The sequence below is a fragment of the Rhea pennata genome, chromosome 24 (genome assembly GCF_028389875.1).
Source record: "Rhea pennata isolate bPtePen1 chromosome 24, bPtePen1.pri, whole genome shotgun sequence".
Lineage (NCBI taxonomy): Eukaryota > Metazoa > Chordata > Aves > Rheiformes > Rheidae > Rhea > Rhea pennata.
In genome coordinates, this window is record NC_084686.1 from 5,130,621 (window position 1) to 5,151,979 (window position 21,359).

Here is a 21,359-nt window from a genome sequence, read left to right on the forward strand (position 1 = left end):
TAGAAGAAATGAATCCGAACAGGCCGTGGAAGCCAGAGCTGAAATTTGCTGCATCAAAGATGCTGTCAGGATGGTCAGAGCTGGGGAGTTACGATGGAGGGCAAAACACAGGGGCACTAACTTCATTGGAGCCAAATCCCCAAGAGCACAGGAACAGTCTCTTCTCTGGTTGCTTTGTGTACAGGAAGGAGAGGGCCTAGGGGTCAGAGGGAGCACTGAGCGCTTGCTGAGCGTCGGACGAGTAATGTAGTCATTATGGTCTGCATTTCTTCTTAGGGGCTTGGGCATAGCAAGTGGCATTGTGAGGCCTGCCTGGCTTGTGGATGCTTTGAGGATGAAGGGTCCTATTCTGCCACGCAGACGTTGGGACACTGAGCAGCTTTTGCTTGGCTGAAGCAAGGGCCTTGCTTGGCAAGTGGATGAAAGGGAAAGCAAGGCCCTGGACAAAAAGGAGGCCTCTCTCCTGGGAGGTGGGGAGGCGCTTCTGTGGCTCACTGCTGCTGTTTGGCTTGTCCTTTCTGAGGAGCTCTATGGAGCAACTCACTAGTACTTTTCTCTGCTTATTCACCTTTGCTTTGTGTTGCAGGCATCCTACCAAATGGATCCCTGAGGCTCCCGCTGGCAGCTTCAGCAGCGTCCTGTAAAAGTGCCCTTCTGCTCGTGATCACAACAGCTGAGGCCACTCCAAACCTGCTTCTGCAATGGGTGGGTTGTAAGCACTGGTAAGACCTATGAGTCATGTCACCTTCACTGCTCTCTCCCTCTCTCGCGTTCTCTCTCTCTGTCCTTGTTCCTTCTTGCCCATTTATTTCTTTTCTCCATGTGCTCTGCTGTTCTGTCTCTGGGGTTTTCACTGTCAGGTAATGAGGAGCTGTGGGCCCAGTCAGTCTTGGAGATGCCGAAGAGACGGGACATCCTGGCTATCGTGCTGATAGTTCTGCCCTGGACACTACTAATCACCGTCTGGCACCAGAGCACCATTGCTCCACTACTTGCAGTGCACAAGGGTGAGAGAAACCAAACCAGCCCATGCCAAATCTGTGCATCCCTCCCTCGTCCTCATCTCCTCTCTCATTTCATTTCTCCATGGCAGCCATGCTCATCTCAGCTCCCAGCCCATGCTCATGCAGAAGACTCCCTGCTTCTGCTGTAGAAACAGCCCTACAGCAGAGTAGGAGTTCCTTGAAGATGTCAGCCTCCAAGCCATGAGATGTGGTCACTCTACTTGGAGAGCTCTTCAGGGCCTAAATCCCAAATCAGTGGGAGAGACTATTGAAGGAAGATGCCTTTCTTTGTTCCCTGATGATCCATAAGTGAAATCCCTTTCTACTGGCTTTTGCAATGTGCTGCGAAGAAGTTAGTCTAGTCAGAAGGCTGCAGTAAAGAGAACAGAGGAAGCAAAGCTGCTGCTTGAGACAGCCCCTCTGTGAGACACAAGGCAAAAAGCATTTTTCAGGTATCTACAGGAAAGCAGCAAACTGGTTCTCTTGGGCTTGAAGGGGAAGGCATGTAGTAAGCACCAGCATCGTACTTGATGGTTTGGAGTTAAAATTGCTTTGAGAGAGTTAGCTCAGCATATGTGTTGCACAAAGTATTAAATAGAACTCTGGCCCACAGCAGATGAATGCAGGAAGTGCTAGAGGATCCTCTCTGGCCAGAAGAGCCCTAGTTTTTATCAAGTCCTAGGCATAGCAGCAATATCCAAGGGCTGTGAAAGTGCTCGGGGTCAGGAAGAAGCCATGCTACCTGCCACAGTCCTTGTTCTTGGTTCTGCCCTTCTGCTGGGCACCACAGCAAGTGGTTCAGCCTGAGGAGGCTTGTCTGTTCAGAGGAAGGCTAGTTTACTTCCTCTCTCTGGGCTCTTTTTCTGGGAGATGCTCTCCCCTTTTCCTTTTAATATTCACACACATCCTCCACTGTTGCTTCTCCTTTCACTGAACAGTATGTTTTACATTGTTAGAAGCTCAGAGTCTGTCCTGAGCAGTTTTACCTTTCCCTCTGGAGGTCTCTTGTCTGACAGTCACCTACAAAGCTTTGGGCAGCTCTTAAGGGAAAGGTGACTGTGATCCCCACTGGAAGCTGTACAGTGTTTCAGAGGAAAAGGATCCACCAGTTTCCAGAATAGGGCTTGAAAGACTAAGAATATGCTGACAGAAAGGTCAAGGGTGTGACTCAATGCCCTGAAAAATAGGAGCTGTTTTTGTGAATGACTCTGGACTTTGAAGTTACAGCACAGAGACTGCTCTTGCCTGGCTCAGTCTTGAACTTGCTGATGTCCTTGATAAAATGCTTCCTCAGCCTGCGCCTCTGTGAGCCCTCAGTAAAAAATGAGTGGTAATATAGACCAACCTGAGAGCTCTCTGGATAAATGGTTTTGTACCTGTAATGCATTTCTGAGATTCTTCAATAGCAGATGCTGAAAAAGAGATGTGCATCTAGTGAGCATGGTGGCAGTGGTTACACGTGCCAGGATTTACAGCTGAGAGTCTGACCTGCAGGGGATTGCAAACAATCTCAGACGTCCCGGTCAAGCACCATCCTGGCTAATTACATTTGTGTCTGTGTCCAATGCATTTCACAGTTTTATCTTTGATTTGATTCCAGAGAGCTGTGCTCTGTGATGCAGAAATGCTTTATCTTCTGTAGAGCCCAATCCCAATGTTTGCAGGACAACTTGCTCCCCACTTTCCTTCCTTCCATGCTATGGAGTCTGAAGCCTTCATTCAGATCAGGTGCTGATATTAGTGTTCATGCTGCTGGAAGAATAACACACTGTGAAAAAGACATAGGAAATACCTTGCTGGTCAGAGCTAATGTCTGTCTGCTGCTTTTTTTTTTTTTTTTTTTTTTTTTTTTTTTCCTCCTTAGAAGCTCCTCATAGTAGCTGATTTTGCAAAATCTAAATTCTTTTTGCAAGGGTTTTATGTGTTTGGATCAATGTATCCCATACACTATTTGCCAGTGTAACACTGTTCATATCTGCACTGTTGAACAGGATGTTATGTTCAGAAATTGGTAGGGCCTTTTTGAGGAGAGATTAGCCATAGGCAGGTGAAAGTCTCTGTAGGAAAAAAAGCCTTCAATTAGACTTCAATTTCTATGCTGTGATTCTGGGTTTAAAGGGTGAGTCTTTCACTCCTTCTCCCTGCCCTATCCCGGGCCCATCAGGAGGACAGTGGGGTACTGCAGTGTCTTGGACAATCCACGTTGCTGAGGGATCTTCACCAATTTGGTATTTTCCACCAGTTATTCCACCACTTGCCAATCCAGGTGCTCCAGTGCCTCAGCGCAGAGCTGTGAGTTCTTCCTCTGCTGAGTATGGTGCCCAAAGCACTGAAGCCGTCCTTAGGAGTGGACGATCCTGAATCCATGTTGCTATTTTTGCTTTCTAGATACATTTACTGTACAAGTCTCTCTTCTGGGTTCTTGTTGAAGCTGCTCATTCTGAACATGCAGCTGCAGCATTGTCCTGGGCTCTCAGGCCTTGATTGGTGCTGGTTTTCTAACAGCAGGAACTTCTTTTCTCGTGGATGTTTGTCCCCAGTTTCTTTATCTGTGTGTGTACTTATTTATTCAAGCCTCCATCCAAACCTGTTTCCTTTCCTCTCAAACTGTGAGGGTGACCTTCTGCAATTAGCAAACAGCCTGCTAGCTCAAATTGGGGGTGTTGGAGGACTGAGTCCATGCTGCGTTTTCTTCTCTCTCATACCCTTGCTCAGATGATGGTGGTGACTCCCGGCGTGATCTCGCTGCAGGCTTGGACTCCAAGGAGTACTGCTTGTCGGACCGGGACATTGTGGAGGTGGTGAGGACAGAGTACGTTTATACCCGCCCGCCCCCGTGGTCAGACACCCTTCCCACCATCCACGTTATTACGCCCACCTACAGCCGGCCCGTCCAGAAGGCAGAGCTGACGCGCTTGGCCAACACCCTCCTGCATGTGCCAAACCTGCACTGGATCCTGGTGGAGGACTCACAGCGGCGCACACCTCTCATCACCCGGCTGCTGCGGGACACGGGGCTCAACTACACGCACCTCAATGTGGAGACACCCCGCAACTACAAGCTGCGGGGAGACATGAGAGATCCCCGCATCCCTCGTGGGACCATGCAGAGGAACCTTGCTCTGAGATGGCTGAGAGAGACCTTTAACAAAAACAACAGTCAGCCTGGGATTGTTTATTTTGCTGATGATGATAACACCTACAGCCTGGAGCTCTTTGAGGAGGTAAGACCCTGCTGGGGGATCCTCAGACATTGGATTAGCGTGTGGTGTGGAGGAGATGCTGTGTGCTGGGCTGAGGGAGCGCTCTGTGCATCCCCTCCTGAGCTCTGGGACAGTCCTGTCTGTGCTGCAATCTCCCCACAACCGTCCTGAAGTTTTCTCCAGGGCTTGACTACAGCACTGCCTTTCCCTGTGTCAAAGGCAGCATGTGCAAAGTAATGGGGATCCCAGTTTATTCTGTGGTGTGCGGTCAGGAGGCATCCTGGTGCACATCCAGGCTCCAGTCCTTCAGTCACCTCTGGCATTTGAAAGGGTCTGGTTGCCATTGCTGACACATCCCCTGTTGCTGTGTTACTTTCTCGAAGAGTGGAGGAATGAAACCTTCCCCTCAGTATCAGAAACCCAAGCCAAATCTCTCTCTCCCCAAAAGAGAAGCTTATGTTCATGTGGGGAAGTTATCTCAAGACAGGATCTGGCTGGTAGGATCCTAGCAAAAGCAATGTGTAGGTAGTCCTTCATGTAAGGAGATGAGGGAGGAGTTGCCTTCCCTTGTGGGGAACCTTGTTATGGTTGGGACATCGCCTTCCGTCCTGTGTGCCAGCGCAGAAGGGCACGTCCAGCAAAAGAAATCCTGGCCATGCTTCCCTACACTCACCGCCTCAGAGGGAATTTCAGGCTGGTCCCTGATCTGATGTTATCCACCCTTCTTTTCTGCCCCCACCCCCACCATGGCATACTGCACTTGGCTGTCTGCTAATCCGTGTTTGTTCTTGTCTGAGAAGTCCCTGGGGTTTCTCCTCCTTGCTTGCCCTTTGCGTTTGTTTGCTTTCCTCCCAGAGTGTTCACTGGTTAAATTCTGTAGCTGTCAAGAGCCTGGCACCCGCTTTGCACAGATCCCCAGCTGAGGTAGAAGTGCCCTTTTGGAGTTATGCCTGGATGATGACAGCACAGTCGTAGTGCTTGTGGGATATCTTATTCAGAGACGCTCTGTGCGGTTGTCTCTGGGCTGCTGCGCACACCTGAGAAGTGTGTGTTTGTCAACGCTTGCCTGTCCACCCAGGAGAGCGGAGCCCTTCATGCACTACCTTTGAGGACTGTCTCTCTGCCAGGAGGTGTGTGCAGTGCTCCCATCCAGAGCTCTTCCTCTTGCAGCATACGAGGATGGATAATCTCTCGGGCTGTTACAAGTAAGAAATGGAGCTGCTATTTCAGCCTGGAAGTTTGCATCTCCAGGAACCTTGATAGCAGACTGAATTTCAGCATGTCCTGACAATCCTGTTGGGGTTTGGGGTAGGTGGATTTACTGAGGGGGGCAGAAAGATGTGGGCTGTGCATCTCCAGCGCTTGCTCCTTGCAGAGCAGAAATGTGTGCACTCTGAGGATGTGTTGCTGTTTCTCAAGATGCCCAGTCTCCATCCTTATTACAGTTTTTATGGTGGTGAGCTGGCTGCTTTCAGTGTTCTTTGTAGCAGGATGTAGGCCTGAGGCACTTGCTCGAGGTAATGTAGGGGTTTCTGGCAGAGCTGAGAACTGAGCTTGGATATCTAGGATTCTGACTTGTTGCTTCCTCCTCAGGACTGTCCTTTGTCACTTCAGCTCTGTTACATCCTCCTCTTTAAAACTGAGTGTAACACTTCCTTTGTTGCAGGATTTTTCAAGTCCTTTGGATATTTGAGCAGAGGCAGGTACCCATGTGCTTTTCTTCCTTTGCTGTTTTGACTCCTGTGGGATCGCTAAATGAACTCCTGTGCCTTTCCCTGTCTGCAGACACATGACAGTCTTATAGTGCCATGACACTGTACCTCACCTGACTTGCAGCTCAGAGATGACTTGTTGCCTTGGTCTCCTTGGTTTTCGTAGCAGGGATCTCCTGTTTATTCCTTCTGTACATGTCCCCTTTCCTTTCCCTGATGGCTTTCCCTTGAGCTTGGGTAGCCACTGGAATATACACACTAAAGCTGAAAGCAAATACAGACTGAATGTCTGGCTTCCACACTCTCCTTTGAGGCTGGCTCTGGGAGCATCCTCAGACAGACACTGTGCGTTAATGAAGCAGGGAGGGTTCCTTCCGTCACCTGTGTGCTTTGCTTGTCGAGGCTTCTCCTCTCTCTGCTGTGTCGCATGGAGCCAATGAAATGTGCTGTGAAATGCAGAAGACACGCACTATTGTTCCCTGTGGACAGGGGCTGCCGTTAGCATGTGCTTAATGCAGAAGGGCAAGTGCCAGAGCTCTTCTGGTCTCGTTTGCTGTAATTAGCAGTGATGAGATTAGCTCTGGGAGATCCCTGATCTAAGAGCCTGGGCTAAGTGCAGAAAGGGAGGCTGAGCCTGCCAGCAGAACGGGACAGGGCACGGGGGGTGTGCAGACAGACTGGCATTTAAATCATCTCTGTTGGCAACTGCAGGCATCTGAAGCATGCCCCGGAGGTTCCTACCTTTTTCTGTTGACTCTCCAGGCAATAGAGGCATCTAACCTTGTTGGTCTGCGTAGCAGGAGCAGCTCCAAAGCACTGTCCTGTGTGCAGGGGGCTTCCAGAGGAGCTGTGCTTCCCAGCTGTCCCTGAGGTTGTGGGCTACAGTTGTGGTGCTTCACTCCAGAAACACTTTTAGCTTTATGGTGGTTCACAGATCAAGATTACAGCTCAGCCTCCTTAGCTTTCAGAGAAAATGCCGTTATTCCTAGATTTGCCATCCTTAGTTTGCCGAGTGGCCTCAGAAACAGTGCTTCCCTTCTCTGTGTCCTGCTTACTCGGCTGTTCAGGTGGAGAACTGATGCCTCACAGCTCTGAAGGCCTGTGGACTAAAAGCTACTCTTAAATCTCAGTTATGTTTATTATTGGTAGCTTTGTTCTTGGTACTAAACTCGTGCTTTGCTTCTGTGGTCATCCACTAGTATTGCAGTTGTTTGCTGCCACTTTCCCAAAGGCTTTGCTACTGTTCTCCAACCCAAGGATGTGCCTCCTGGTACAGGTGAGTAATGTGCACGAGCTCTGTGGCTTGGTACAAGTCGCAGAGGCTGTCTGGGAACATAACCCATTCTTAGCTTTAGCACTGATGCAGTTTGGTGGTGTGCTGAAGTTTGGGGGCATTCCTCTCATTCAGGCCAGAGAGCGAGCTGAAGTTGTGCTGTTTCGTGGGTTAGAAATTGCATGTAACTGATCCTTCTGTGTGCACCCACCATACCCTTCTCTTTCCTTGCCTCCAGATGCGCAGCACCAGGAAGGTGGCAGTGTGGCCAGTAGCCTTCGTCGGTGGCTTGCGCTATGAGTCACCCAAAGTGAACGCTGCAGGGAAGGTCTATGGCTGGAAAACTGTGTTCGACCCCCATCGCCCCTTTGCTATAGACATGGCAGGGTTTGCTGTGAACCTCAGACTGATTCTCCAGCGATCTCAGGCTTACTTCAAACTGCGAGGAGTGAAGGGAGGCTACCAAGAGAGCAGCCTGCTGCGGGAACTAGTGACCTTGAATGACCTTGAGCCGAAAGCTGCCAATTGCACCAAGGTATGGTCGCCTCCTCGGACGTGGAATGTAAGGATGCGATGGTGGGACAAAAGCACCTCTCAGACCAATGTTCGGTCACTTGTGCTCTGCGTTTCAGGAGAGTGCTCCCGGTACGCAAAGGAGCCAGGAACGGGCACTTACGTATTTAATTGTGTGATGTGAGGTGGGCAATTGTCTTTGTTTTTGTTTCTTTGGTTTTTTTGGTAGCACGCTGCTAGAGGCTGCCATAGGCCTTGAAATATAGCGGCTTCTCCTCCCTGCAAATTTCCCTCCTTGTTATATTACCTCTAGGTAATATCCTTATTATTTTCATGATTGGCTTATCTGTGGCCCTGCTAATCCCCTAGAGCAGTGAATTCCATAGGTGAAATGTAGGTCATTTGTTTCAAATGAATTCTGGAGAGGGTTTTGACTACTGGTACTCCTGTGATAAGCTGGCATCGTATCAGATTTGGCCCTCTGGACTTTGCCTGAACTGTGAGCCAGCTGTGCCAGACCACTCTGTTTTCTGGCTGCAGGGAAGGAGCATTTGCAGAGACACTGCCTTCTTGCAAAGTTTGTTGCCTCCTCCCTCCTGGTATATGTAGAGAATCACCACAGTTGTGCACAACAACCTAAATCTTTATGTGCTAGAAATAACACAGATGTGTTTTGATACCGAGGGTATTGCTCTGAGCTCTAGGAGGCTGCCGTATAGCTTCCTTTCAGGGCTCTTTTACTACTGTCAAATGACTGTAAATTACTTGTGTTAACACATTGCCTAGGAGCCACCAGGTCATGGAGCAGGACCCCCATGTGCTAAAAAATATAGAAACGCAGAGCACATTGTTAGTTCTTGCCCTAAAGGCTTCCTAGTCTAAGATGAGAGACAACAGATGGATATCTATCTGGAATGACAGGGGATCATGCGAGATACAATGAGACAATGCTGGTTAGTGTGACAGGCATCAATCACAGCCTGTGTGCAGCAGAGGTGTTTCAAAGCTTTCAGTCTGTGTCCACTGAGCACCAGAGTCAGTGGAGGGCGTCTCTCTGGGATCACAGACTCTGTAGCACTCACCCCTTTGTAACAGGGGGACACCTAGTCTGATTTAGGGAATTTTTATTGCTTAACTATCCCAAGAGGATTTTTATTTATTTATTTATTTATTTATTTATTTTTTACAAAAGAGCTGTTACCACTGACAGACCCAGTGTTGGACCTAGATCTCCATCCTTCTTGGGGACAGGAAAGGATTTTGAATAATTATCTGTGCCTCTGCTTTCCATCTGCACTGCCCCATGGCCCGCAGGCAGGGAAAGACAAGGATCTTGGAGCTCACAGTGCTCCAGCAAGCAATCCAGGAATAACGAAGAGTAGCTGAGTGGGAGGAATGGCTTTGTTTATTATCTGATATCTGCTGTGGTTCATTTTTTTTTATATCCACATGTCTGTAGTTACAGATACCCAGTATTGGGATAAACGATAAAGATGGTCTCCCAGGGATAGGAAAAGAAATTGGATCAAAATTAGATCTGTGTTCCTGGTTACTGTGTCGAACGTGCTTTCAAAAGCCCAGCCCAGGAGAGGCTGAAATGGCTTGCTTACCTGCTGCGTGTGATTTGGAATTCTCTGGTTTTTGTTGAGAAGCCTGTAGCTGATGACAGCACCTTCCTCTTCAGGAGAAGTGAGGAGAAGGAAGGTGCTGGGTTGTGCCCTCATTACAGTGGAACACTTTCACCGCAGCACTTCTCCTGGACTGCTTTGTGCGCGTCCCAAGGTCTAGCAGTGTAACTGTGGTTATCTTTTCAGGATCCTCATCTGGTTTAGAGCTGAAAGCTTTTTCCTTTAAGGAGCTCTAGCCTTGCCTTGCAATTAGGTATATGGTCCTCCATCCCTCACTTCTTCCTGTCTTACTTCCTAACAAGAAAACACGGGCTGGAAATCAGTGTGTTTCCAGCGGGACAAGGAAGATGAGCAGGATGCTTTCAGGGGGATGTGCAGAAGGGCAGGGATGTTCAACACTGGACAGATGCTCCATGGCTGGTTTTGCGGTCTTCATTTAGTATATTGTCTGTGCTGTAAAATAATTATCAGAAAGAGGCTTTGTGCTACAAGGCTGTGGGTGGGAGATGCTGGTTATGGTAGGCCAGATGAGGAAGGGGAGGAAGAAAAAGATGTTACTAGACCAGAGGAAAACCGGTGTTGTCAAGCTGCCATGTCAGTGCTGTCATGCAGGAGATGGAGGTCAGAGCTGAAGACGAAGCAGGAATTTCTGGCCAGGATTTGAAGCAGGCTGCATTTCTTTTTTTGGCTAGGCTGTGAGGATTTCACAAGGGTCCTTGTTGTGAGCTGAATGCTCTCTGCTCATGGCAGGCTCTGAGTGCAGCTTTGCACTTTGCCTTTTTGCTTTTAGCTATTGCCAGCAGCCTCCATTTCCCAGCTGCTGCTTTGCTCACCCTTCTGAGAGGGAGGAGGGTCCAGGCAAGCAGCAGAGGAGGACAGAAGCAGGCGGGGGTCCCGGGGCCCTTTGCCCCGATACCGAAGCACAGATTCCTCTCATGCTGCTGGTGTGCTCCTAGTAGTTGTCTGGATTTGCTTCTGTTCAGTAACTGTACCTCTGCTTTGCAGTGAGATTTACATTAAAGATTATGATGTGTGCTCAGATACAGTGGTTAAGGGGAGACCAGAGAAGCATGTGAGATAAGCCAAGACATATGCCTTGCCTATACACGGTGCTAGTATTCAGTTTGTAATGTTCATCTGACTCCAGCCACAAATGCATACTCCTGCAAAAAGCTTTAATTTTGACCGAGGCATAAATCCTTTTTAACCTCCCTGATTTGAGATCTGCCCAAAATGAAGGGGAAAATGAAGGAAGTCAGTATTAATTGCCTAGGAAAATGGAGTTAGCCCTCTCCAACAGGAATGAAGGCTTGGATTACGTTGCTGTTGTAAGGAAACAAAGCATTGCAAGCTGCTCTGGATTTCGATGTTCTGCTGCTTCTGCATTCCTCCCCCCCACACACACGCCCCCCACCCCCGAGGTGGTGGGGGGGAACCTTTCTTGAATCCATTGACACATTCTATCTGACAGTGTAGAGGTCCGGGGAGTTCTGTGCTCCCTGAGGTTAATGTAATTGGGCTGAATCCTGCTGCCTATTTCCTATTAATTGCCTGAGGAAATACTGCAGCATGCTCAACCGGAGAAGCCTTAAAGGAGTGAGACCTATGAATGGCTCAGCCACTCAAAAAGCCTCAGCTGGAGCTGGCACAAGATGACTGCCCAGAAAATACAAGGCCATAGTAAATGAGGCATGCCTTGCTGCAGCTGCTCATGGATGTGCTCGTTTTTCCAGAGAGTTAGGTGCAGGTTTGCTGCTCTGGGTGAGGCAGGCTTTTGTGCACCGGCGCCGCCTGGGTAGCAATTCAGCAGGATTCAAACAGTGGCTGCAGGAAGTCATTCCTCCTCCTTCGCCATCTCTTGGCTGAGTCTGACCTGAAATCAAACCTCTGGGTTTGCAACTCAGTGTTTAGGTGGATGTTGTGAAAGGGAATTGGCTGGAAGCCTTGCACTGGACAGGGAAAGGCTGCCTCTGAAAGGCTCCGAGAGAGGCAGGGTGGGCAGGGTTACATGCCACAGTCAGCGCTGCTGGTTGCTGTGAGAGACCCAGGCTAGAGAACAAGGGGCTCAGAGAGCTGTCCTCTGAGTGCCCCAACCGCAAACCGGCCCCCAGGCCACTGTGGGTCTTGGAAGCAGCTCCGGGAGGGGAATAAACCCCTGTGGGTGTGGAGGAGACAGCGGCTTCGGCTCCCGCAGCAGCTGGGAAATGGTGCGGTGAAGGGAGACCAGACCTGGCAACTTTGTCATGTCACCAAGCTTAAAATAGCTCAAATGGCTCAAAATGGGAGGAGGGAGGGAAAGCTTCAGCTTAAGGCAAAAAAGCTTGAAAAGGAATAATTCACTTCCTCCTGCTTTTATCCTGTGGTGCTACGTATGACAGGCAGGAGAATCAGCTCCACGAGCTCTCCACTTTCCCTTTCAGGGGCGAGCGGCAGGCTGCAAGGGGAGCAGGTCTGTCCTCCTTTTGGCCGGACGGTTCCTGGGGTTGGGCGGCTGCACGCGTTCAGGTTTGTGAGCAACGGTTTGCAGAGAGCGTTCACATCCTGGCACTCTTGATTTTCCAGTGGTTTAGCTTCATGCATGCACCACTGAAGACACCAGTGTTTGAGCTACCGATTTTTATGATGGACCTGCAGAACTTGGAGGATACTTTTGGATTAGTCTTATCCTGATTAGTCGTGGAAGTGCTGTGCCAGTGCCAGCTCCTGTATCATAGCTGAAAGCTGTCATTAACATCAAAGTGTTTGGGGTTTGGAGCATGCTCTACCTGTGCTGCTCCACGTTAGACCTTCAGCCTGTACTGCAGCTGTGATAGCTCAGATTAGCCCATTGTAACCACTATTTTCCTGTGGCCATGTAAGCTTTGCTTATAGTACTTCCACAAAGCACAAATCTTCAATATTCTTCAAACGCGTGATTACACCAACTTGTTTGAGCTCTGGCTCGTGTAATAGCAGTGGGATCGTGGCTATGATTCTCACAGGCACATGAGAAAAGCAGGGGTTTCAGGGAGAAGCAGTTGTTACTTGTTACGCCAGCGAGCTTGCTTTGGGGAACACAACGCCTCTATCAGGGGCAAGAGACCCTCTGGAAATCCAGTGGAGCACAAGCTGGGAGGAGGCAAGTCTGTTGTTTCAGCTTGGTGTCTCTTTTTCTTCATGTTATGCAGTTTCCATTTCAAATAGCAGTTACTCGTATCCTCAGTGGAGGGCTTGTGTGCTTGCAACCTTATGACCCCCTCAACTGCACGCCAGTTTGCCTGTTTGCTTCATGATTTCCTGCTAGAAGACCATGAAAAAGTCTCCCATGGAGATGAATCCCTCTAATCTCTTCACTCTGTTTTGATTGCTGGATTCTGAATGGCAAGACAGCACCTGCTTGGAAGTGGATTGCAATCTGAGAGATTTCTTTAAGGAGACTCCCTCTCGGGACCTACAGGAAAACTGCTCAGCAGAGGTCAGGCGCTTGGACTCCCGCACTGTTTACTCTCATGCAAGCGGTACTCCTTGCACAAGCCAAAGGTTCCCTGAGACTTGAACCAAACACGCAGAATGTGGAAGGAATCAAGCAATTGCCTGGGAGGAGAAGCGGGTATTTCTGTACTGGATGGTGATCTCTCTCCCGTATTAAGGAGCATTGCATGAAAAATGGTAGAAGCTGCTGTGTCAAGCCTCAAGCTCTTAAAATTAGTCCCATTAAGTTCTGGTTTAATAGAACTATCTTTTTTGGCACTTGGATTTAATAATTTAAATGTAGGATCCAATTTAAAAGCGAGACTGTTAATCTGTATTTTTGGTCTTCTGTTTATGGCATACATGCCTCAGAGGTTAAGAGCTGTTTAAGTGCAAGTCCCGTGGTTGGCAGAGTGTGGCCTTTGGCCGTCAGCAGGGGTGACTGTTTGTGTGAAAAAGGAAAACAGCTCTTAACCTGCTCCCACTGGGGAAGAGAATTGGCTACAGGATTTTTTCTAGCACCCGGACTGCATTAAGAATCCCTGACCATGTATTTTTTTTGTTGGATGAGGAGGCCATAACAGATGCTTACAGACAAAAAGCCCCTTACACAGACCTGTTTGGTTTTGCCTTTTCATAGGAAAGTAAATCAGTGTTACTCTTAACTCCTTTCTAGGGTCTTGAAAGAATTATAAAAAGTAAAAGAAATAATGGCAAGGTCAGAGAGCAGAATAATTTAATAATGAACTTTCAGAAACACTCTGAAGAATTGATTTTAATATTTCACACAACTCATGGCAACGATGGTGATCAGAACAGCTGGGACTCAGTAGAACTGTCTCTTCCTTCTAACGCACATGAGTCACACTGTCACCTAAAATGGCAAGAAATTGCTTTTCCATTCTGAGTCTAGCAAATAATTCCACACTGGACAGGGATGTAGTAACACGATAACTGAGAAACACAGTAAAGAACTTGGTCTGTAGGGAAACTTGCATTTGATTCTTCAGTGATGAGGGAACAGCCTTACATTAGTGAAAAGGTTGATGAGCCTTTTGAGGAAGATGGTTGATAACTACATGGAAGGAGCAGGTTAATGTCCCAAGACAGTAAGCTGTAAAATGGGTAATTTCTGTGCACTGCGCATTTTGGACTTCACTAGGCCTGGCTAAATGAAGTTTTATGCAAGCCTCCTTTCAGCTGTGAATGCACCATTAGGCTCCAGGGTAGATGGTTAAATTGCACTATTGATTTAATGGGCAAGGATATTTGTTAGTGCAGTGAAGAGATGCAGCTAATGACTTCTCTTGGTTTCTTTAGATTTTAGTCTGGCATACGAGGACAGAAAAGCCTGTGCTGGTGAATGAGGGGAAGAAAGGATTTACAGATCCCAATGTGGAAATCTGACTGTGCATGGCTGAGCGGAGACTAGCATCAGGTATGAGCTCAGACTTCTGAACTGCAATGAGAAGGAATAAAAAAAATACTAGCCAATGGTAGGAGAAAGATAAGAGCCTTTTCAAATGTGCTTTTCAATTTTCACATATCAGCCCTTCTTTTACTGTAAAATCTCTTGAGACCACTAATGAGGCTTTCTTTCCTCATCTTTAAGGTAAGATACTAAAGGGGAAATATCTGGTGAGAGGTTATGGGCAGTGGGATAAACCTGGCAAGTGAGACTTTAAGCAAAACCTGCATTATTTAAAAAACATAGTCTAAACAAAGTTGTTTTATTAATTGTTCTAATACAGCTCAAGTACAAAGTTGAAGGATATGGATTCACTTACCTGAAAAAGCCTGAGGAAAGTTAAGGCAGTATCAGTTAAAGCATTTTAAAGTTATGCAGAAGCTGTCACTGAGGGGAGAGTTTCCACATCAAAGGCACACAAAACTAATGACAAATAAGGGATGGTTTGGAGTAAACCTCACACGAGGCATCATGTATTTATGTAAGGTGAGCATGTAGTATCTTTTTCAATGGAAAGGAGGAAAGAACATGCACACTGATGGCTGACTTCCTGCTCATTTGCTCATGTTCTGGTTTCTCACCTTTAATTACCCGAGTGTTCTGGTGCATCTGCTGTACCTCTACAGTGCACTCTGCAGTTGGTTTGCCACAGTGAAGGATAAGCTATTCTCTTACAGGTGCATCTAAACTAAGTTGCTCTTATTATTATGGAGAAAATATACATGCACAACTCACTTAACTAGAGTGTAGAATCAGGCCCGGAGGGGAGAGGAGATTGCTGCTTGTTCTCTTTTCCTCTCAAATACAGAGACATAAGAGCAGCAAAGAATATGGGAAAAGGGTAGATGTGCTTAGCAGCGGTGTATTTTTAACAGTAACGAGCTCCCTATAGCACATTCCCTCAGGCTAACTGGATGGAGCCCTGTGTGCTGCAGTGGCCTGCCTTTGCGGCCTGTTGGCAGGACAGAAGAGGAAAGCCTGCACTGCATATTATCTGCGCTATATATAGCGGCTTTGCAGAGAGGCCATTGCTCTTCAGTGCTGTCACAACTACTTTTCACAAACACCCAGTTGCCTAGCAGCTGTACTCACAGAACCACATTCTTAAATGGGTTTTGGGATAGCTCCAAGGGGTGGCAGCTAGCTACAGGGAGGCAGAAGGGTCATGTGCGTGCTTGTTGTCTCTGTTGCAGAAGATTTCTTCATGCCCAGCCTGCAAGGCTCCTCTCCACAGCATCCAGCATGCCAGACGTGCAGTAGCCAGGACTTCTCCTGACTTCGAAGAGATTTATCGTACTGAAAACAAGCAACACTGCATACATAAACTACCCGGAATCCCCTGCCCTTCCTCCTGGACTCTGAGCAGAACCAGACGCTCTGGAGTTGGAGAAAAAGCACAGAAAATATAGGACTGACGCAGCTTCAGTACAAGACCAGCAGCCTCCCGAGATGCTTGGTTTGGGAGAAGTGCACGAAGGGCATGAGGCATTGAGGAGGAGGCCCAGCTGGAATGGTAGTCTAGACTGAGGGGGCTGGTGAAAGCAAGGGTGAGAATGCCCACAGGCGTGTGTTGGCCCCTGATTTTCCTGAGACACACGTACCTTGTGGCTATGTGTGCAACAGCCTAAGCAGCTCTCTGTTCATGGAGGGGACAGCTGCCTTCTGAGATGGCACCTTAGCCCTTAATTTTAAACCTACTTTAATCAGTGTTTATTATGTTGCGTAAGATAAGAAGGTTTTGGGGAAGGGTGAAAAGCAAGGCAGGTTAGAACAAACCTATAATTATTTCTGTTCTCTTTGTACCTCTTCTCCTTTCCCTTTAGTAGGTTCATGGCTTGGAGGGCATTTTGACATATTTCTATGTTGCTGGATTGAGTTACAGTTACAGAACATGTTTCTCTATTCACTCATGCCAAAATAAGTGGAGGTGGGTTTTGATGAGATTGCTGTGGCCATATTTTATCCAGGTTCGGATCTTGGTTCTTTCTAGCCCAAATTTGTTTCCTGTGAGCATTAGGTGTGGGGTTCTCTGAAAGGTGCTCTACGTAAAGCCAATTTTCCCTGCTTTAAAAAAAAAAAAAAAAAAAAAAGTTAACTGCTATAGCCAGGGGTTAAATGATAAAAGCTGATTTTAGTGCATTTAACATTGAACTGGAATGTGTCCTTCAGCCCTAGCCCCTTTTTCAGGGCCCTGCCATACTACCACAGAGCTAGTGGCATGAAAAGCCACGCTGGAGCGGTTCGAGAATTAACTCCTGATGGATAGAGCAGCACCCTTTTAAAGGGGATCCTGTGCTTAGTGCTCTGTTTCTTCAGCACCTGGCTTGAGGTAGGTTGAAAAACTAAGTAGATCATTAGTTGCCTCTTCCCTGTTCTGTAACATCAAGGATCTGAGAGAGCAGTGATGAACGGGTTTTCTCTGATGAAACTGTATTTTGCTCCTCAGTAAGACACATGACTGAGCAATGCAGAAGAGGAACCTGGGTGCTACTACCTTGGTTGAGTCAGTATTTGAGATTGACAAACTTGCTGAGGAAGAAATTAAGGTATAATTTACCCCTTCTCCCCACCTCCGATCCCTTAAAAAAAGAAAAAAAAAAAAAAGGAAGGAAAAAAAAAACTTCCCTCCTCCTTCATAGCTGTTTTCAAACATTTGATCAACCTACACTGTTCCCATTCTTTCAAAAAGGTCTGAAGCACAATTTTATCTTTGAGTTAAGGCAAAATGTAATACTGGAAAGGGACGTGGTTATTTTTACCCCTTAGCATATACAATTATTAAAATACTATAGAATTGTTAGCTTCACAGTGCAGAAGTCTCCCCTTAAACTAATGACATCATGTATTTCCTAGTATCTTTTTAATGATTTTTTTGTAAGTTATTTTCTCCCACTGTATACGAAAATCATTGGGGAAATGTTGCATTCTTTAGATCCCAGTCATGGAAGCCTTGCTATGTAGCCTTTATGAAAATGTTCTGTTAGATGCAGAGGCTGAAATGCTATTTGGATAGAAAGCATCTGATGCTACTTGTTACCAGCTGCACTATGAGAACAGGTATTGTTATCTTGTGTTAAAGCAGTAGCTCTCTGCATTCAAGCAGATTTATTCTATTATTGTACTGGCATCCCAACTTCAGTTCAGTCTGCATACTCTAGAGTGGAAAGAGACATTTTTAAAGGAATACAAAGTTTCCATGCTACTCAAATAGTTTCCAACTTATGTCCTCTTAGCTGCATGCTTAATTCCACTAATGTTAGTTCTAGTCCCTGCTGGGTTGCAGCCTTCCCTCCTTGGAAGGAAATAACTTTCAGAAAAATGCAGAGGATCAAGTACAAAACACGACCCTGCATATACGCTCCACTCTCCTCAGATAATTGGTCACAGAAGCCTGGGCCCTCCCAGCTTGCATGGAGGCTACCATGGTCCTTGGGAGCAGAGAAACGTGGGTTTAATAGGACCAGCTCTGGCCAGGATGGAGTGTATTACAGCTGCGCTGTCTGTTCTCAGTTTTAAATAACTGTATTTAAGTTTGTTAAATAAAATTAAGTATGGTTTTTAAGAGCCAGAATCCCTTGTAACTCCATCATCAGAGCCAGTGCATGTTGTTTGGTGTTTCTCTCACAGCCTGAATCCTCTGGTTACTGGAACAGAAAGCTAGAGGGGCTGAGCGACTTGTCAGAGATTCAGAACAGATTCACAGCATCCTCCCCCTAAAGAGATGGCAGCTCCTCAGTGACTGCGGAGCTGGTGAGTTAAGCAAAATGTCATATTTTCCTAAATCACTTGATTCTGTTTCAAGGCACAAAGTTTTTTTAAAATAAAAAAAATAAAAAAAATCCCCCTCCCCCATCCCTCCAGAATTTCATAGCAGGTTTAACTGCAAAGTATGAAAGTTCTCTCCCATTTGCAACTCTCCTTTACATCTTCCACAGCCAAAATCTGACCCCTGGTCATTTACAAAGAGGAATTCATCTTTAGGTGCTTTAACCTGAGAGCAGGGTAGAGGAATACCTGGAAGGCTAACTGGCCCTTTTTCTCTCCTGCCCCTCCTCTAATTCTGATAGAGGACAAAACACAGTTGACTTTTTAGAATTTTTTTTTTAAACTTTCTGAGAGAGAGACAACCTTCATATTAAAACTCAGTGGAAAAAAGCTTGAAGTTAACTCATTTGACATCCAACCTGACTTCCAAGGAGTGAACAAATAATGGCCTCTTCGCAGAGCAAGCTGTTTAATTCTGTCTGAAAGAGCAACAAAATGGTTTTCCATACCTGGCTACTCACATGTTCATCAACTATTTTCTCCCTATCTAATTGTAAAAAGGAAGAGGCCAGTAGTAACACATTTTTGGAGTCACTGAAAAGCTGGGCTCAGACTTCAGTTGAGATGGCTTCAGTTCTTTCTCTCTCTCCTGCCTCCAGCATCCTTTTACTCCCCCATTTTCACTGGGCTGTCCATAACATCATGCACAGCCATCCAGGCTCTGGCCCTCTGTAGTGCAGGGAGATGAGCTTCCACATCCATCAACGAAACAACGGACTCTGCTTCCCTGGGGGCCGGTGCTCCTTCCTGAACTTATTGCCGAAGAGCAAATCCTTTACCTGGGTCTAGTAGAAATTAACATGCCCAAGTGCTGGGCCAGTATGTCCCCAGACATGCAACCATGAATATCCAAGATGAACCAAACATGGAAAAGCAGCTCTCATCAGTCCACATACTGGGTCCTTCCTAAATAAGGTATGTCGACAGACTGTATTACCCGGCCTGCAGTTCGCTCTTCAAAAATAATAATCTGTGGAAGAGAAAGATAGGCAAAGTTACTTCATACACAGGCTGAGCTACTTTAATTTTTAGAGGAAAGGGGCATATGGTGGTAGCAGGGGAAGGAAGCATCATTTAAAGAGATCAGTCTGAACAGTTACTATGATGCTACAGTACCACATGATGCAGAAAATGAATTAGTGTCAAATCAGGTTTGTCTTGGTTTTGAACTTGATGTTGTTTGAAGTTTAGCTGGCATCTTTGTCAAACCTTAGTGGTTGTTAGAGCTATCTTCTCAGCCTTAGAACACCTTCCTTGATTTTCACAGATCTTAGGAGTTAACGCTCTCCCTCCTTTGCTATTGAGTTGGTTTTCAGCTGAAGATGAATAGTGAATGTGCTGTACACTTCTGTTTTATGGGGGCACGCAAACAATCAAGGAAAAAAAACACCAAAGCCTCTCACCTCATTGCTCCCTTTCCATAACCAAGGGGCAGGAAGGTAGAGTGTTTCCTGAGGTCCAATTTTCCAGTAGCGGCCTAAGTTCTGACTGTTGACAAACACAACTCCTTTTTCCCAGCCCTAGAATCAGGACAGTACACAAAATTACTGATACAGCTGTTTTGCCTCGTTAGGATCCTCACAGGAAATTAAATCTACTTTCACACTTGCATTCTTTCAGGCCACCTGCTGCAGACCTAAGTGAGCTCAACTGCTCTTCAGGCAAGCTGAGAGAGATTTTTAACCTTCACATTTGCAAAATGGCAACACTAGTGTAATCTTCCAACTGTATTGCTGCAGCAGGATCTAGAGGTTTCAGTCAGGTACTGGGGATCTTGCTGAGCTCTGTATGTAGAGGAGGAGATGGTCCTTGCCTCAAAAATACTGCGTTCTCAGTTCTCAAAGAAAGGACTTTCTATTCTAGAAACATTTGTGGATTGCACTCTTCCCCACTACATCTGAATTCTTTCCTGTACTTCATTAAGCAATGATGTCACATATGTGTTTGTCACAGGCGCTGTGTTCTCCCATTTGGTCCTCCAAGACTGTACTCTAAAGACATACCAAGGCTAAGAGGTAAGGCAGAGGAAGGTGAATCCTTACTGATAGCCAGCAGAAGTTAACTTGGGTACTGCAACAGGGCCAGTTTGCTTCCTTGTTCTCTCTGTACAACTCCCTGAAGCCATACCTGGTTTCAAGTAAGCTCTGTCGCACAGGGGTTATCCTTATAGCTCGCAACAGTAATTAAGAAGGGTAAAGCTTTCAGAAACGTGTGATTCAGGAGCTTAAATGCCTTGATGACTCTAAGACTTGCAGTGATTGGTCTTACAGCTTTATTCTTTTGAGCAGGCATACCTTTATTTTTTCCCAAGCATAGAATACCTTCCCCCATCTATTCCCTAGGTGACAGGAATACTGTATTGTTGACTAGGATAATTTACAACAAAACATAAATGGAAGAGTGAACAGTACAATATTGATTAGTAGGAACCTTAGCGGGATGGCTCTAAGAGAGTGAAATCAGAGGAGGAAGTTTAATAATACTTAATAGACCATCTTGAGCAGCAATCTTCCACAGAAGGAAGATGTGAAGGCCAACTATCATCCCATCTCAAAAAAGAAGTTACTCTTTCCATATCACATGAGGAGGTAGGGATAAAATGAGTGCTGCCTTTTTGTTTTGTGCCCATTACTCCTCTGCAAGCTAGAAAAGAAATAGCACTTCTATGTTTATAAATGAGACTTTGTTCATTAGCAGCTCTGCAAGGTCAATGTTGCACATAATTTCTCAACAAGACCACTCCAGACTGAACGGAATTACCTGCTAGCTTCAGAAGATCTCTACAACCTCAAAATAATTTGCTTTCTCAAAGACCAGAGCAAGACCACAAAGCGGTTGCCTTGACTCATTCAGACCTATTACTTAAGGCCCTCTGTAACCAGACTTTTTAAAAGCTTGATTAGGAGAAAAAAAAAAAAGAAAAGAAAAAAAGAAAAGAAAAAGGACTTGCCTGTAGCTTCAAGAAAGTGTCCTGTGGCTGATGCTCTATCCACAGCCTTCCACGAAAAAAAGCTGGACCAACAAAGTAGTCTGGGACTGCACTCCATCCAGCAACATGTCGCAGGCTGTAAGGGAATGACCAAACACAGCTAACAGCAGGGAAGTACCAGGCGGCACTGAGAGACAGGACACTCGTCTCAGGATCATTTCAGACTCGTGTTTACAGTGGTGGACCGCCTTTGTTACAGGGTTTCTTGTTTCCTTTCACGCCTGAAATGTCGAGTACTTGCTTCCTAGTGGTAGCAGCTGCCAATACTATTTATCTGGCTGCAAAGGGATGAGG

The 21,359-nt window shown here is 46.5% G+C and overlaps 2 protein-coding genes across 3 annotated transcripts in view; one reads left to right on the plus strand and one right to left on the minus strand.

Annotated features, from left to right (window-relative positions):
* The first annotated feature begins 820 nt into the window (after positions 1-820).
* B3GAT1 (beta-1,3-glucuronyltransferase 1) lies at positions 821-17,822 on the plus strand. The gene is made up of 5 exons (XM_062594494.1): positions 821-1,007; positions 3,720-4,228; positions 7,431-7,727; positions 14,104-14,221; positions 15,445-17,822. Exons 1-4 carry the CDS (start codon positions 821-823, stop codon positions 14,188-14,190), a joined length of 1,080 nt encoding a protein of 359 aa, XP_062450478.1. The 3' UTR covers positions 14,191-14,221; positions 15,445-17,822.
* A 510-nt stretch (positions 17,823-18,332) lies between these two features.
* LOC134150625 (beta-galactosidase-1-like protein 2) overlaps positions 18,333-21,359 on the minus strand; it is a 30,120-nt gene continuing 27,093 nt past the window's right edge. For both annotated transcript variants that reach the window (XM_062594682.1, XM_062594681.1), the window contains 3 exons: positions 21,027-21,141; positions 19,480-19,596; positions 18,333-19,046 (listed from right to left, as the gene is read on the minus strand). In XM_062594682.1, the coding sequence (XP_062450666.1) occupies positions 18,960-19,046; positions 19,480-19,596; positions 21,027-21,141 (319 nt within the window). In that variant the 3' untranslated portion in view covers positions 18,333-18,959. The remainder of the gene's footprint in view (positions 19,047-19,479; positions 19,597-21,026; positions 21,142-21,359) is intronic.

Excerpts from the sequence above, each read along its gene's own strand:
- B3GAT1 (XM_062594494.1), top strand. The coding sequence starts at position 821 with ATGTGCTCTGCTGTTCTGTCTCTGGGGTTTTCACTGTCAGGTAATGAG. Across the intron at positions 1,008-3,719 it reads ACTACTTGCAGTGCACAAGG|ATGATGGTGGTGACTCCCGG; the intron begins GTGAGAGAAACC and ends ACCCTTGCTCAG. Across the intron at positions 7,728-14,103 it reads AAGCTGCCAATTGCACCAAG|ATTTTAGTCTGGCATACGAG; the intron begins GTATGGTCGCCT and ends TGGTTTCTTTAG.